This window comes from Platalea leucorodia (genome assembly GCF_965183815.1).
Source record: "Platalea leucorodia genome assembly, chromosome: Z".
In the NCBI taxonomy this organism is placed as follows: Eukaryota; Metazoa; Chordata; class Aves; order Pelecaniformes; family Threskiornithidae; genus Platalea; species Platalea leucorodia.
Window position 1 is genome coordinate 523,223 of NC_138858.1, and position 18,513 is coordinate 541,735.

The 18,513-nt window shown below is 42.0% G+C and overlaps 1 protein-coding gene across 4 annotated transcripts in view; it reads right to left on the reverse strand.

Moving 5' to 3' along the window:
• The window catches only part of LOC309602376 (E3 ubiquitin-protein ligase NEDD4-like), a gene marked incomplete at its 5' end in the record, with an annotated part of 193,670 nt that overhangs the window by 58,371 nt on the left and 116,786 nt on the right, over positions 1-18,513 (reverse strand). For all 4 annotated transcript variants that reach the window (XM_082335897.1, XM_082335896.1, XM_082335898.1 and 1 more), the window contains one exon: positions 203-253. In XM_082335897.1, the coding sequence (XP_082192023.1) occupies positions 203-253 (51 nt within the window). The remainder of the gene's footprint in view (positions 1-202; positions 254-18,513) is intronic.

An 18,513-nucleotide genomic window follows, 5' to 3' on the forward strand; every position in this document is an offset into this window, starting at 1 on the left:
AGGGAACCATTTCTCCCAGTTCCTGTGCACGGCTGGGCTTTGTTGTCCATATCGTTTTTTGTAAGCCTCTAGTGCTGTGCTGGGAACAATTGCTTTAAGAAAATTTAACTGGACTACTTATGGAAATAAATTCTACATAACGTCAGTTTTTCACATCTGGTGATAAGAAAAAAGAGCACGCTGAGACAAAAGCACTGCTTACCGGAAGGTGACTGAGTGGCACATCCACTTGACCCAGGAAGTCGTCTCTAGTCTGTCAAATAGGAAAAAAGGCAGAAAAAGGAGTAATTTTACCTCTAAGGTCATCTTTACATCAGCAAAGCAAAAAATTATAAACATCAATCCGGTCACAATGAAGCAAAAATAAAGATGGTTGAGTACCATTATTTTAGCAATGACTGGCTTCTACCCCTTTATTGTTGCACATTATCTGTTGTTATAATTTATCTATTTCAGCAGAGCATTTTCTGTGACAGTCCACAATGGCTCCTTAGTCCACCACGTGTACGTTAAGTACTGACGAAATTCTGTTTCCTCTGACAACCTATGCATAATTCAAAGCACAAAGCAATAATCTACTCTTTCCATTAATTAGTCTCCAGATGCATTAAAAAGCAGAGCGCAGTTACTGTTCACCACGTCGTCAAAAAGTTCACGTCAAGACTTGGTGACTTTTTCTTTTTTCAAGGAAAACCTCATATGCACATCTGACAGGGAAGGGAGGGGAACCCAACATCCAAAGGGTGAAGATGGAACTGCATGAATTGTGAACATTCTCCACCAGAATAAAAATTTGTTTTGTCACTTTACCAAACAGAACTTTTTAGAACTATTAGAACTTTTTGTTGTTTTTTTTTTAAAAGAATGCTGTTCCATTAATTCAGAATGCTTACTTTGTAAGGAACAGTTATACACCCTTATAACCAGCCTTCTGAGTAATCCTGTATTTCCCACTTGAAGACTTGACCATTCATACACCACTTCAGGTTAAGCATGTGGATATGGTTATACCAACGTTTGGGCCGCACAGTGCCGTCACAATTTCACTTATGCACAGTTAGGTCCATATAGAAGCGATAAACACTACTTTTCTGCGTGTTCTTCACTGCCTGTTCCATCACCATCTTCTCTCAGAGTGAACAATCCAAAGGCACCATCTCCCACAAAGGCAACCACCGACAAGCTGACTGTGGGACCTCGTCTCCATCTAACTCTACCTTTATTACTGGGTATTTGAAGCATTATTCGTAACTCCACCAACTATATTCCATACCCATTTTACAACTATGAAGATGAAAGGACAAAGAGAGCCCTTCAAGGTCTAGAAGTTCAGAGATCTATCCGACCCTTGCAATACTCAGTGATTCTTGAGGATGCTCAGACTGGGCTGCATGCAGCGGCCTAATCATCCATTCATACCTACCACTTCAAAGAGCATGAAAATTCACATAAGATATCTCAGTGCACTTCCAGCAATCCACTTACAAGGACAGACAGAAGAAAAGGAATATGAAATATTAGCAGAGGTGGACAAATTAAGGATAAACTTTGAGAGGGATATGTGCACTGTTATCACTTACTTTACAGCTCAATAAAGCCTAGAAAGAAATAGCTCTCATCAATTTTCTCACCAAACAATAATGTCTGTTAAATCTATATATTCAATTACACTAGATATAACATTTCTAGCTGAAAATATTTCTGTACTGAATGGACTGTAATTGCTTTAAATAAATTATAACTTTAAAGCACTGCTCAGGTGTTATCTTCATCACTTAGAGACACCTCAAAGCCACTTCAGCATTTAGTGATTTTTATGATTAACAGTGTCACCTGAAGAGCAGAGTTGCACTGGTACCTTTTATTGTCAATTAATCTAAATCTCAGGGGTGATTTTTCTTTAAAATGTGGCTGTTACTATCCATCCAACTTCAACACATCCCTGTGCAAACCAAAAGTGCAGGCCATCTCCCTGTTTGAATCGCATACACATGGATCAGTTGATCTTCCCTGCTGCTAAGTACAAGAGGGCAGCCCAGAAATAAAATCAATAGAAAGCAGACAGCATAGTCAGGCCCTGCACGGAGAGATTCCTTTCTGTCTCTTAGCGCCGCATTACCTCAAGACGCCATGCGTCCGAGTAGCTTATTGGTATTACAAAGCACCCCGGAACGTGAGACAGTTCTCACACAGTGAAAATGAATCAAGTCACAGGCTCCCACCAAAATACAGTCCCTAATGAGAACGAGACCACAAGCAGCAGCGTACTGGCCTGCGATGCCTGGCCCAGGCGCTCTCAGGTGCTGTGAAGAGGAGGAGTAGTGACTGGACCAACGATATTCAGAAGAAGCTGCGCAGCCACTAGATAAATATTCCCATTTCTCCCTCATAAACAGTTTACCTTTCTGATAGATTTTCATCAACGTGTTTGCGCTTAACCTAACTGAACATACAGCACCACTTTGGACAATATCTAGGGCGAGTCCCTTCAGAGCTCTAGGAGGTTGCCTACACGGTAGTGATGTGGACGTGCTGAAAGTCAGCTCTGCAGCTAATCTAATCTACTCATTGATTATGATCGTCATTTGCTCATTTATAACAGCAATTCACTGTTCTGGATTAAGACTCCTTCCTTCCTGGGATGACAGCTATTAAAAGCATGGCAAACACCCCAACAACCCAGAAACTCCACAAAAGCGCTGAGGAGCCCCCAGGCGACTCCTGGTTGAAGGGAGAGGCTGTGGGAACACAGTCCCAACCCTCCCTTCGTGCAGTCAGACCCCCTGAGGAACTGGGCGGCTTCTGACCCCCGTGGGGGCACCGGGGGTCCCTCCTCCAGCCCCTCAGCAGGAGGAGCCATCTCCTGCTCTCGGAGGTTAACCAAACGCCTCCCCTCAGGGCTGGGGAAGCTCTCCTGAGGCGAACACAGCGTCCTCACAGAAGGGATCAAAAGAGGGACGGCAGGGATGTCACGCTGCTGTCTCTACACTCTCAATTCCCACGAGTGCCTATTATTTCTTTCACAATCCACCCACGACTGAGGAAACCTTTCATCTTATAATAATTTTGGCCTGAAACGTGGCCAACCCTGAAACAAACTATCTGAAATGCAGATATTTTTTCATAAATCAAAAATACACAGGCTGGGTAACGCAGTGACGTGGCTGTATGGACAGCTGTCATGAGGAGACCTGCCCAAAAGCACCATGCAGACAAAATGAGGCCCGGGCCGCATCTGCTCGCCTCTCACCGACCAGATGAGGCTGGGATGGGCCGGAGCAGCAAGACCAGAGATCCCTGCCGCGGGGAGGCCAAGCGGACAGCTCTGCCGAAGGAGCCTGGGCGGCGTCTGCCCGGCCCCGGGCTGTGGCACGGGCAGGAGAGGAGAGGGGAAACGCAGACGCGCCGCAGGAAACTGCCAGCAACCCGCGCCACGGGGAGGCGGCCACGGAGATCGGCCGGAGCCCCTCCACTGGAGACCGCTGGCGGCGTGCCGTGGGAGCCGGGGAGAAGCGAGGAACGGAACCAGGCCCTGGCGGGGCGCGCGTACGCGGGTCCCACGCGGTGCAGGCCGCTGAGCCCCAGTGGAACCACCCCGGCTGCCCGGGGAGGACACAGGCCGCGTCCCTGAGCCCACGGCTCCAGGCACCGCCGGGCCACCGTGGGCCAGGCGCCCCCGGGCCAGGGCTGCCCCGGCCCATTCTGCTGGGTGCCCGCATGCAGGGGTCGAACAGAAACCTCAGGTGAGAAACCACCACCCGCTCGCAACGCCCAGGTTCTATTAATACATGAAATCTAAAATTTATGCCACTGCATGGGGTGGTTTTGTTCTTGCAGTTACTCCACCCCAAATTCCCCTATAACCATGACGTTATACATCAGATTACAGTAAGTTAATAAAATGTAACAATGAAGCAGAAAACGCTGATTCTTGTAGCTTAAGAGCTTGAACAACGAAGGGAATACTTTTCCTAAGGTTTTTAAGAGCCTATTGAATTGTATACAAATACATAATGTTTCCAATGCTATAGACACATGCACAGATAAAAGACAACTCCCTTTAATTTATTTGAAAGCCAGACTTAAGCCATATATTGACAATCCTACACTTATCAATTGTTTTAGTATCTTACCTAAAAGTGATGAATTCTAGCATTTTGATCTGGATTGGAAATGTTATATTCAACAGCCAAAGGAATGGAATTTTGGCAACAGATGAGGTATAAAGTAATTAAATAGCATATATGCGTTTGCTTTGCATATATGCGTTTGCTTTGCAAGCTGGTCACTGTGCTTGATGTATACTTGGTGTTCATCAATAAGATATGAATTTTCAAAATAAAACATATTGCATTCTTCAAAAATCAACTGTCTGTCAGGGAAAACAATTTCTCCCAGATACTGTTTATGATACCAGATATCAGCCCTAGTGATTCCCAAATAACCTGCTGCTTATTTATAACTACGCTATGCACGGAATTCCAGGAAGTGCATACTGCTGCTCCAAAGCCAAGTTTACATATTTCTCATAGCAGAGCATTAGGTTTAATATTAAAATTCATATTTTATATGATAACATCGTAAGAGTTCTGTTTCTGCTACAAAGATACCATAAAGTCCCGTGATCCCCAAAGCATGGACCCATACTGCTGTGCTATATGCCCATGGAACAACACAAGAAGAATATCTGCACCAAGGAGCCTGTGTTTTTTCCAAATTTTAGTAAAAATAGCTAACTGTTTTTTCATTACAGAATTTTGACTATCAATCTTCTTCCTAGCAACTACTGGAAAAACCTGGTAGCATGCACAGCTTTTACAGAATTTCTGCCTTAATACTGGCAAATACCAAGTACCTTCCACCTCCTGCTTCAATACAGTTACTCAAATATCAACTACTCAGAAGAAAATATATACCTATTTCTAGATCTGTTCATGCAGCTTTTACTTCAAGAAAAACACAACTCATGGGCATGGAAAATTTTCAGGTTGGTTAGAAAGAGAACTTGGCCCAGACACGGACGCAGTTTCTGTCTGCGCCTGAGATGGGGAGGAAACCCCGCTACGGGTTGGTGCAGATGGTGGGGGCATAAAGCCGAGCCTACAAAGTTCCCTCGGGGTATTTCTCAACAGACACACACAGAGGTGACTTACATGCTAGTACCGAGCCTGATCTATTCTGTAAGTAGACGTGCTGTAAGTATACCACATATTCATCTGATTTTAACCTATCTAGGAATCATGAGAACTGCTGCATCTACACTGAATAGCTGATTTTATCCGGTATTTTCAGATGCTCTGCAGCCTGGCTGTGGCTACAGCCACAATGGTAAGCTGGCCTGTAAGAACTGTGCAAATTCCAGACTGACGTTAAAAGTCTTCACTTCTACCCAGACCAAATTTTCAGGAGTAAAGAGTAAACCTGGCCTTAAAAGCAGCTGAACCAACAAAATCTGTTTGTCTGTGGTGTAGGGTGGAACTGGAAAACCCTTAGTTCTAGCCTGGCTCTGCCAGTGAGCTGCCGTGACACTTTAAAAAAATGACTTCCCCCACTACTCCCAGCATGAGTATGGTCATCTTTACCAGTACTAAGGTTCCTGTAAAACTGAATCTGTATGCAACACTTGACTATACACATACATTTATGCAAAAAAATATTTAGGGGGTGTTAGTATATTCATACTTAGCATTTTTGAACATTTTTGTGCTGTGAACAGAATTTTGCCTTGTAGGCCTCCACATTTCTAATATTTAGGCATTCTCTTCTTGGGGTTTCCCGCTTCCAGAAAAGCACCTCACGAGCCACACGAGCCTTCTTCCTGCTCTATCATGTCCTGAATTTTCAGTATCTTATTTTTCACATTTCTCATTATAACAATGTCTGTTCCAAGAGCCTCCTTCTCACTAAAATAGAAAGGGCTATCCGATCCACAAGCTTGTCTGTTTAGTCGCATGTTACACTGCCAGTTCCTGCTCAAGCCCGATCTTTCCCCCCTCCCAAGACAGTGCGCAAGCCACTCTTCACAGTAAAGACACAGGGTGCAGATGCTTATCAACCTACAGCTTGAGACAGATTTCACCAGTTACTGAACTATTTGTCAGAGCTGTTGGGTAGGAAGTGATGCTTAGATGTATCATTATAAGCTTTATTTTATGTAGGTTGTTATTACGAAGGCAAGCAGCTATTTCATTTTTTTAAGCAGTAAACAGAAGGAAAAGCTAGTTCACTGGAGAGAGACTGCAGCTGCCAGCAAACTCTTTACTGCCAGTGTTGTTGTTTCAGGTTTATGAGGAAATCTGAACGACCCGCTGGAGTTGCCAGCAGCAGCCGCTCTCACCATATGCCTTCCTCTCTAGGATGCCCCGGGCAGCGCCTGGAGCCGCTCGGCCTCCCCGCGCCCACGGCTGCAGGCAGCAGGATCCCTGCCGGACCCTGAGGGCGCGCTGGCCCGACTGTCACGTCTGTGTGCGGGAAACAGCTAAGCATGGCCCTGGGAAGGACCACAAAGGGACAATAAAACCGCCCGCACGCGTTGCCTTTTGGAGGGGCCAGCCCCTGCTTAAATGTCATTGTTCTCGCAGATGCGTTCTGTGCTGCCTGTAACGCGGCTGCTGTGTGGGCCAGGTAAGATAGGAAAAGCACACGGCAGGGAGGGCTAGAGGCATGTCTGAGATGCTTCATAACAGTCTTGCTGCAAATCCTAAGACAAAGCATAACAAAAGCGATCCCAAAATGTCCTATTTAGCCTTCAACACTCCAGAGCAATTTTAAAAAGTTACGCCATCCTCCGTTCCAAACGACCACTTGCCAGCAGGGTTTGTTTGGTTGGTTTAGTACATCTACTTCTGAAGAGAAGAAAGTCAGTGAAAAGATGAACCAATCTGCTTGGTAAAGAAGAGACTCCCAGAAAGTTTTATTTTTAGTTGGCATGCCACATCACAAACTGACAAGTATTCCTCACCATCCTTTTTAATTTGGAATTAAAGGAGGATAAAACCCTACTTTAGAATAACAACATTTTTAAGTAACAAAAAAGCTCATGACTATTTGAGTTAGTAAATAATTATTATTTTTAAAATCTGATATTTATTCGGTTTTACAAAGGATGTAAAATCTCATTACTTCAAATACCGTCCTGTGTTCCTGCTAGCTCTCTCAAAATGAAAGGTTATCACTTCTGGTCTTTGGCAGAGACATAAATACATCCTGCCTATTTAGGAAACCCAAATCTGTCCCACCACCTAGTTTATGTACGCACTGATCTTGTAGAAAAGCAGTACTAATGCAAGAATCCTTTCATTTCTCTTCTGCGTGCTCAAACGCATCAGGCACGTTATGTATTCTGTACACTGAATTTTCTTGAGTGTGCGAGAGTTACCCGTTACATCAACACGGACACTACAGCGAAAGCTGGTCACTATCACCGAATCCCAAGCGTAGACAGAACCTCAGATATCCAGCAAATTGCAATGGGAAAAAGGATGCTTAACCTGTTGAGGTTCATGGAACCCATCCAGCACAATAAATTTCTTTTAAGCAATGTCCAACATAAGGGAATTAAAGGGACACATTCCTGCTTCAATACTCAAATAAGTGAATTCTACATTAAAATATAAGATAATAATAATAGTCTGCGAGTTAAACTGATCACTGAATATCACTCACCTCAAAAAATGATACCAAAAATTCAGTAAGTCAAGCAGCTGCTGAAATGGTCAGGACCAAACTGCAGTACAAGAACGACTCAGCACAGGCCCTCAAAGTTCCCAGAAGTCCCATGCAGAAAAAAATTAACGACCCATTCTAGCCCGAAACTCAAAAATCCAACTGCAAACCCGCAAAGACAGCACACAGGTATGCCGCCCCATTGCAAGGAGGACTGAAGTTGCATGGCGAGAGCCAACAGGAGAAAGTATTTCGCTGTCAGCTACTCAACCCTCGTGCGTATCTCAGACGGCCAGTACAGATGGTAGCAGAAGCTGAGAAAAACCAACAATTCAAGAATGATTCACTTCTTCCTTGATGCCTTCTATTCCCTCCCGTCCCACCTCCCACCCACTGGGAGCAGCAGGAGTGGCAAGGTTCAGGCACCTGATTTTCCTTTTAATTTAGAAAGGTAATACAGAAAAGGAGATATGTGCAATCGAGGAGCATAAGGACAAGTAGCATTAGTGGTAACTGCTGGAAGAAAAAAGATACTAGTTTAAAATAGAACAGAGTAAACATATGTATAATTTTACTATGTAGTAAAGTTTGTCTGTATTTTACCTATGGTATCATTGAAGATCAAAATTAAGAGAGCTATCATTAAAGGCAATGGCAGGAGAAAACACTTCATTACTGTTATTAGCAGTCAGTGACTTAAAAAACTTTTAAAAACAACAGAACTACTTTAAAATTCTAACTTGTGCCAAACAACTTACAATGTGAAACAACTGTTCAGCATGTGAAATTTAGGTGACAAGGTGACACGCGCAAGGCAAATGCATGTAAAAATTAGTCTGCCACTTGATATATACCCAAGCTGCAAAGCCAGTAAGAAAAGCCTGAGATAAAGTTACACCACCCTAAAAGCCCTTAGTCTAGTAAAAAGTATAGAAAGGAAAGCAGCCACCAACATCTAGGTACAAAACATGAAAATTTAGTTGAAACTTAGGACGTTATACACGCACCTCAATTCTACTTGGTACTGACACAAAATGGGAGTCGCATTTAAAAGGAAAAAGTATGAATAAAGTATTGTATTCATCTTAATTTCAAACATTTAAGTTTGTTGCTTTGCAGCAGGGAAAGTGTCTGTAGTTAACAGTTGAGCTGTTATGGACCCTTAATAATTGACAGCTAATTTTTAAACAAAATAACAGAATAATCTCAAATTCAGAAAGATAACGCTTCGAGAAGGCTTCTAATGAGCTTCCAAGAATGAGAGAGACACTAATTTGTCTGAAAAACGGTCACACAGATAAAGCAGCTCTTTGGAGAAGGAAATCCCAAGTAAAACTGGAACACTACTCAGCACGTGTGAGACTCTAGATAAGCACGTAGCAATGAAAGTCTTCCTCCCCTTATATTTTCTTACAAGACATGTTCTTGCAGGAGTACCTGCTTACTTCAGTTCTGGAATAAAAGATAAATATTACCTCAGATGTACACCTATTATTTAATCTTAATTAAGTATGCCTAAATATAGTATTCACTATAAAACAGGATATTACAGTAACCATTGCAAAGACAGACAAGATCTGAGTAACGGCTGAGCATCTATGAGTAACTACTACAGGCAGCTTAAGTCCGCTTAGCTTTATTCCAGCCTAAATAGAAATCGGAAGTTCAGAAAGTAACAGAGGTACAAAACAGGTCAGTCAGGACTTTCATCGCAAGGCTGCACGAATGATGTGAAGGATGTGCAGGAGGAGCGGGCAGATCTTGTAGGTCGCCAGCTGGTTGCCGCAGCTGGTATTCACAACAGGGATTCAGCTTTTTCGCTATATCTGATTGAGGGGAGTAAAGAAGATTAAGCCAGAGTCGGCAGTGCCCAGCGACAGGACAAGCAGCAACAGGCAGAAACTGAAACACAGAAAATTCCCCTTTAATTTAAGACAAAACTTCCTTACTGTGAGGCTGGTCAAACACTGGAACAGGCTGCCTAAAGACACTGTGGATCTTCCATCATTGGAGATGCTCAAAACCCAACCAGAAACGGCCCTGAGCAACCCGCTCTTTTGGACCCAGATTTGAGCAGGGGCTGGACCAGACAATCTCCAGAGGTCCCTTCCAGCCTCACCCATTCAGTGATTCTGTGACTACTAAGTAGGAAAAAAATCCTCTTTTTTAATTAAGTTAGTTTGGGTAAGAGGGTATGGTCACATCTGACCAGCTGCAGGCGTGTTACATTGGAAGAAGGCCCCGCATGCAACTGCAGTTCTCTCCTAGGACCTGGGTTCACGCAGAGGCTTCCAGCTCCAGACACTCAAGACCTACTTCAAATCCTGTGTTGCATCTTCTGACCCCTAAGATGCACTTCCATCATCGACAACGGTCGCAATAGCCCTGGGTCTTGTACTTTTGAAAACCTTCCTGTTTCTATAAACAGAGTAATATACCATGTTGTTAAAGCTGATCACAAATAGTGCAGCACGAACTTCTGAAAGCGCCTGAAAATTTTACAATGTCCAAACAGCAGTAAAAAAACCAAACCATGTTGGCTATGCAGCAAAACTTGAAAAATATGTAGTTATGCCAAATGCACAACTCGCTCTTGCAGATCTTAAGACTTTATTTCCACGTCAATGAATTCATGTCAGTGACACGAATCTGAAAAGTCAACAGCCAGGATACTTTGAGCGGTTTACAAGCTGTCACCTGAGATGTAGTACCTGGAACACCTACACGTTGTGATGGTATCAATGCAGACATATGCTTGTGAAGCAGTGTAACTCAGGCATTCGCACGCTATTGTAAAAGTAGCACATCAACAGCTGCATCCAGTCATTTACTAAGTAAACATAAGAAAATAATTTAGATAAAGGATTGACTGATGTAAGAGTTCCAATCCATGCAATGAAATTCCCATTTACAACCATTACAATTAGCATTTAGCGACAAAAGCAGATCAAGTCATTCCTGATCCCATGCCTTCTGCTCGTTTCCTCCCTGGCACAGTAGTATCTTGCACCTCCCAGTGTGCTCGCATGAACTAGATCAAGAAATTAAGCTGGCTTTAAAAACAGAACATTAATTGCTTGATCTAGTTCGCTAAGTGACTCTATTAATAATCTCACTGGCATAACTGAGGAGGATGGATGGTCCAGCACAGAGGCAGGAGCCCAAGCAGGAGGGGCAGGACAGACGTGTTGGGAGGAATCACAGACGGCTTCCCACTGCACGCTCTTGTCGTGTCAAAACGTGCTGCTGGTTGCCTTGGCCTGGGAACCAGCAACACCTGCAAACCACTGGAGCGATGTCTCATCAACATTTGTACGTGAAACTGAAGTAGCGGACAGAGAGACAGGGAAGATGCAAAAAGAAAAAAAAAGATACAATAGACTCTGTATTGCTGTGTGGTGACACCCCCCCGCGACATGGAGGTGAGTCCCGATCAGCTGTGGATATCAACAGTCCCACAGAGGTCTTCGGAGATGTTTTGGTTCCCTGGCCAAATACCAGATTGGGTAATAACACTCCACCCACCTACGATTCCCTTGGCATTTTCAGTTGATCATGATGTTCCCAGCTTCCTGACCTAAAAATTGTTGTGTACTATTTCTGTGCCCTGTTTAAACAGATGCCACATTCCAACCCAGATATTGCTTGATTTCAGAGCTGGCTGACACGATCCCTATAGTAAATTTTACTGGTTTTTTTTCATCCCTGCAGCTTCTGCTCAAAGTAAATACTCAAAGTCCACACTCTTAGACCGCAAACGCCCCGCACCATGTTTCGGTGCACAACTATGTGCCTAAGTTATTAGGGCCTGGACTACCCAGGGCTGACGGCAGAAACATTCTGATGAGGTTCAGAGCCCACCTTATATTTAAATTCATTCTAAATAAATTAAAGCTATGTTATTTCCAAACTTTTCAAATCATTGAAATACTAGTGGGCAATAGCTAACGTGCCAAGACTGGTTGTGTGAAGGACACTCACGCGACCATAATTTGGTGGCTGTGGATCACAACATGGGTGCCTGCGCAGGCAGTGATCTGATGGACGCGCTTCCAGGGTCAGGCGATGGGAAAGGGTGTGCGATATTGAACCGGTCTGAGATCATCCTCTCCCAGCAGTGCTCCATCACAAACGCGTGGGATGGAGAGGTAAGTGCACGGAAAAGACTGCAGAACTCTGCGTGTGTGCCCTTCTGTACTGTACTCATCAGCTCTGACTGGGCTGCACTGGAGGCATGGGAATGCAAGGCCTTCAAGCCGCAAACAGAGCTAGATAATAAAAAATACAAGATGTTTTGTATTATAAACTCAGATCTCATGTCCTGTGGGTGACTATGGGTCAAATCTTTATTTTCTGTTGTTTAGCTCCTCGTCTTTCCTTCGTGCCTAACACCAGGAGCTCCTGGCGCTAGGGGAGTGAGAAAGTCCCATCGGGCAGCGATGTGCCCTGTCCCGTAACCAAACAAGGCTGAGGGGCTATTATCAATATGGGACAATTTTAACACTGGCAGCCTTAGTGGCAAAGAACGATCAGTATGTCAGCGTAAATCATCCCCCGAAGGTGCAGAAGTACATGAGGCTTTGGGGACACACAACCAAGCTTTAAGCTGATGTTTTCTGAAAGCCAAAAGCTAATGACACAGTTTAAGCTGGGAGGAACTGGCAAAATAAACCAACCTGGCAAAGAAACACAAGAGACTGTGAAGAGGTGATTACCACCACCGAGCAAATTCAGCAGCCAAATTGTTAGAATACAAGTGTAAAATTAAGCAAGAATTAAGCAAATTTTACTTACGTATTACTTAAGCTCTGCACTTGAGATATGATGTACCATCACTGCCAAGTGCCAGGGAAACTATTCCAAGAGTTTTAAAGACTGTCTTGCTTATATACCACTCAATTTTCACAACAAAAATATAACACACATACCAAAACGAAAAATACCAGCCCAACAGCAGAGCATACCTGCTACCTTTAGATAAAACTACATGAAATTACACATTTTACCTTGAGAGGGACCTCTTTTCCCCCCTTAATTAGCAAACAGGAAACACATTACGGTGAAGTAACAATGTAGCAAAGTCCTGGGTTTGTTACTTTATGAACTAAACCAGCATTCATTTCCTAAGAGCAATTATCCTAACATAGGAAGCCATTGTTGCACTAAAAATGCTTTTACCCATGACACAATAAAACTCAGTCATTTTGTCCCCCTCAACAGGGGAACGTGTTTGAAGAAAACAACAGAAGCCACGACAAACTAAGACACATATGTTCCCTTCTCCCCACAAATACAATTGGATCTCCAGTGTCCTTAATTCGTCTCTTAACTCCTAGAGCCCTTAGCTTTATAATAAGGGAATTTATAATGGGGAAAAAACTGAACTTTACTTTCACTGAAGGCTTTAAAAATGAAAGGGACCCTGAAAAACAAAAGAGGATTTGCATTCATCTAAGTATTTTTAAATTTTTTTTTAAACTAGCAGCAAAACATGATTTTATTAACTGATAAAAAGCACATTCATCTTTAATTGCTTTTGACTATAATCTTAAAATATTAATTAGCCATCACAGATGTCTTTCTACACCCAAGGCATATCAGCTCCCTGATCTCATTCGCATGAAAAGCGACAATGATAATTTTATTATAGTCATTTATCATTTGATGAAAGGAATGCCAAAATTAAATTCGTAATTGGCAACTTTCAGAGTTTTTTTCTCTCTTCTTACTAACTGAACTGCAACAAAACTCTTTTCATTTATGTAAACTTAAAGGAATTCTGTCAGTTGCCAGTGTAACCTCTCTCCTAAGTACAATATTTTGATCGGTACTGCCTAGTTCCCAAGCATAACTAAAATTCCGTTTTTCCATTTGATAATAATGGCAACTTATTGTACTTTTGCAGTTAATTTATGCAACCTGGCCACAAAGACTTTTACTAATCTATTCTTAATCAAAAATGTTCTAACCAATTAAAGCTTTGAACGGTCATACCTTAAAATCTGAGCTGAAATTAAACAGGGTTATCACTTTAGAGTAATATATAAGAAAACAAAAAGTCACTCTCCCCAGAAGTTGCAAAAGTTTAACTGAAAAATCTCATTTAACGAGACATGAATTCAAAGATCACTTCTGTGGCAATACCTGAAATCGTTATTTTTCCAGTGTATTTCCAACACAGTCACCTGGATTTGTACGACAGAACCTTAAACTCTGGTTTCAGTTAAGGAGGAAACCTCATACACTCGCCTGATTCTCTAATTCATCTAACCGCACTTGCAGTCTCTCCTTCCTTCCACAATCATGATAAAAATAGCTGAAAATAAAAAAGAAAAACTGTCCCTGATTCTGCATTTTAGACCAAATGAAACACTTTCTTCCTTGTAAAATTATTCCTGTACCAAGCTTTCCTTAAAATTGCATCATTACAAAAGTAAGGCTAAGCTTTTCGCATACGGAACTCGTGCTTCATTTCTGTACTTAAGACGCGACAAAGCAGGAACTAAAAGCAAGAGGAGGAATAGTTAACACTAAAATGATCAGATTAGAAATCATTAGATTAGAACTAATTATAGTTTATTACTACTGGAATTATAGAACTTTTATCTTAAAAGTGGCATTTTAAATTGTATTCCAAATACTGACAAAATAGATAAATATTCATACATCTAAACTTAGCGTTCTTAAAAGAACAACTAACATGGGGCAGCAGTTACATCAGTCCTTACTAACTGCTTTCGTATTTGGAAAGGCATTGCACTGTAAAATGTTTTTCTCATTACCAGTGCTGCCTTCGCAGGGAGCTATTTCAACAGCAAATCAGCGATACCCTGGTTCCAGCCTCTCCAAATACAGAGGCTCCTCGTTAACATCCTCTCCAGCTTTCACAAATCTGACTACCTTAGCCGTGTCAGATACGAACTCACAAAAAAGGTACTATTAGCATTACTATTAGCACCTTGTATCTTAAAGAAGTCCCTACTGAGCTCTTCTCTTTCTGTAAGCCTCAAACCCGCAATCCTTTGACTTCATGCCAGACTGAGAGAAGGCAGAAGTGTAAAACAGGCAGCGACAACTCAAACGTTTAACCGACTAAAAACTTCTTCAGGTAGTACCTTCAGTATGACGTACGATTTGACTGCATCTTTCTTAAACGCATTAAAAAAGCTTTCCTTCCCCCTTGCTGCCCTTTGAAGGAAACGCCAAGCATTGCTTTGCGCCGTGGCACAAGGCAGACCAGGCACCACCTCTGGTAACGCCAGCCAGCCCACCACGTTCGCTGACATCCCCGCTGCTAACACACCCGCTCCCCTTTCCTGCCCATTACTGTTGAACACGCTCTTCTCAGAGAGAATAAAGCAGAAGCAAGAGGCAGCCCCTCCATCGCGCAGTGCAGGGCACGAGAGCAGCGAGTGCAGCGAGTGACTAAAAACGACGCTACAGAAGCGGATACATAAAATGCACAAATCATTTGGCTTTTACTCCTAGTTGTATCACATAGGGTGATCACAGCTATGGGATGCTAATTATTCATACGCAGGTTGCAGATTGGCTATGTCCAACAAAAAAAGAGAGTTACTATCTTCCCTGGTATAGTAAGGATGCAACTAGAAAATTTAACTCCTAAATAAATAGTGCAAGCTTTGTGTTTCTGTAGAACAAGCTTACGATCCCAAAGGCTTGGGATCGCCCCTATGCTAAGGCAGGCGCCCAAAACAAAGAGGGGGTGCCTTTTTCTACTGACCACAGCCAGATCCTTGACCACAAGGATCACAAAATGCCTAATCTCTAGGTAGCTGAAGTTTGGTAAAATTATTTTCATCCTAAATTTCTGACTTCTTTTTTCCGTGCCTGATCCAACGTGTTGTTCGTGACATTCGAGATAACAGTACCTTTAATGAGCCTGTTTCCTAACTAATAACAGCCGACCTGACAGCACAGGTGGTTTATGGAGTTGCTTCTGTCAGATTCTTTGAGTATGTAAACACTATCTTCCATTTTTCAACCAATATATCTGAATGCTGGATTTTTAATTTTTAATCTATTTTTTCTATTTCTTTTTATGACATAAAACATTTGAGATTTTTATAAAAATCAGTAATCAGTAATTCTTTCTAGAAAGCAAAATATTTTAGAAAAAATATTTTACATTGCAAACTTCAGTTTTGTTGTTGACTGTACAATTTTGGGGGGACTTGGTATTTTCTATTTTTAATTCACTTTTACAAATAGTTCTGCTGATAGAGGCTCTACATGAAATTTTGATTTGGGGACAGAATTTCCTACCTAACAGTAATATAAAGTTATTCGGTGTTTGTGTTCAACTGCAAGGTATACAATTTAACCATGGAATAAAATAGAATAAATTCTGGTGGTAGTGGTTTTTCCTATCCCAAATCTCTAAGTGAGGGTAAAGCAAAATACGAAGACTAGTTTTATTTCCTAAACAATCACCTCCTGTTATCCATTTGTACAAAAATAAATGAATACTTACTGTTCCTCTAATAGCGTTCATGGAAACGTAATACAAGAACAGTGTCAGTGTCCACAATACTTTCTTTCTCAACGCAAAGGCAAGTCTGTGGTGGGGACACATTAATGTGAACAATGCCTTCCAACTACGGGCTAGCTTTTTAAAATTTGTCCATTTACAATGCTTTGTAACAACTTGGAAACAGTAAAGAAAAAACAGGGTCCATCAGGTGTATTAATAGACTCCAACAGATTTATATGTATTACTCTGTATGTGTTAATGACACCCCCTAGAATACTGCTGCACACCAGAATGAATTTATTCGCGTTCAACCAGATCTATCACGTCCTGACTTTTACTTTAAGACTTAATTACTGTAAACCCTCTGGTATCATTTCCATCCACGAAGGATAGTTAATAATGAGACGCTGCACAATTGGTTCCCAGGATATTAGATGCACTTGTGCGTGCTTGCTCAAGACCGATGATCTTTGACGAGATAAAGACGTGTAACACGCAGACAGAGGCCCTTCACGACTCAAACTAGAAATAAAAGACATCGTGTTTAAGTTGCAATTTCAGAGATGAGGCAGTAGTACTCCAAAATTGTCACAGCTGAGTGAAAAAAGTCTATTTCCTAGCAGGCACGGAGAACCACAACAACCAGATCCTTACCTAACTGGATTAAGCAAGCTGCAGTATATAAGCATAAATTATTTAAATTCTAAAAGATTTCTCTTGCATTGCCACTGCTTATTTAAACATACTAAAAAACACTGGGCACCTATGCCAAGATCTGATGCATTCCTGAAACGTGAGTAACATCCAAAAAAACTCTGGACGCCGCCAGGGAAAAGACAGCAAGTTAAAGATTGATTCCGTTCATTACAATAAAATGGCTTCCTATTTAGATCCCTATTATAATTAAATGTATGACACACAGGAGTGCTGGAAACACTTCTATTTCCTCGCTCTAACGTGGGTCACAGTTATAAAAGGCTATATCTGTGACGTACGACAAGAGTGAATACCTGCTATTATTAGTATTACTGCATAACCAACAGCCTCTGCAAAGATGAGAATCCGTTCTTCTTTAGATATCGAACAGACCAAATGGGGAATAAGTAAAGGAGTAGCCTTGGCAGGAGGAGGGAGTTGATGCCCGAGAGATCCTTAAAACAGGCCTGAACTGTGAGAGGGTTTGGAAAAATAGGAACAGAAGCAATGTGCGTAAGTGAAAGAATAGGTAGAAAGTCCAGAACAAATTAAATGTGTTTGGACCGTTTCTGTCCCTTGTTCAATTAGAAATGAAGGAATTATTGACAAAAAAAATCTCAGAACAAAAATGAAATAATCACAGAATCGTTTAGGTTGGAAAAGACCTTTAAGATCATCAAGTCCAACCGTTAACCTAGGACTGCCAAGTCCACCGCTAATCTGCTTACGAAGTTTCATTATAACTCTTCAAGAAAGAACAGCAAGGCACAGTGAGAAGACAGCACTGAACTGGACTACAGATTCACAATGTGATCATCAAGTAAGCACCACTAAGTTCCAAAACATTCAAAATATCGCGCATGAGCTGATTTCACTTGCATCCCAAGAGCTGAAATCATGCTAGTGACAAATTAAAATGAACAAGCGAAGCCATGCGTTTATGGCTTCTCATTACAATTAGGATGGGGAATCACAATTAGGAATTGGGGAATTACAATTAGGATGGGGAATCACCACACAGAAGGAGCCATTACTGGAATCATAACGCTGAGAGAGTTTTACGTTCTTGATGACAGAAGCTCCTCTGTAATTGCAAAATGGAAGACAAAAACATGGCAAAAAATGGAACCCTTACCAGTAAGTTCCTACAGCCTTATTGATGTATTGATTTCAAGTCACTCCCACCAGCTTTTGTTTTGTTTATACCCTTCTCCATCCCTGATGGAAAGGCCTGTATAAGTTCCTCATGGCAAAAGGGGAGGTATTCACCAACAAGAGTACAGCTGGACAACCACAGCTCTGTTATGGAATACACTTAACCTGTTAGTGACATTTAACAGTAATTTTTCTTTTAACCTCAGTTTCCATGGTTGAAAAAAGATGAGACAAATGTCTCTCCATCTTTCCGCACTAGAAGCGGCCAGTAACGCAGAAGGAACAATAAGAACTGTAAGCTGGCGGGGCAATTCTGTACAATAACCTGGTCTATGACAGGTCTATGAAAACTTCTCCAGACCAGTGCATCTATTCAAAATCACCGGATTGCATGTAAAGGTATCGCATTTTGATAGCCAGTTTGCAAAAGTGTGTAACAACGTAAGCCCATCTCAACGTGTTTACTTCACGCTGGGTTTGGCACATTTATGAAAAGGGCAGCA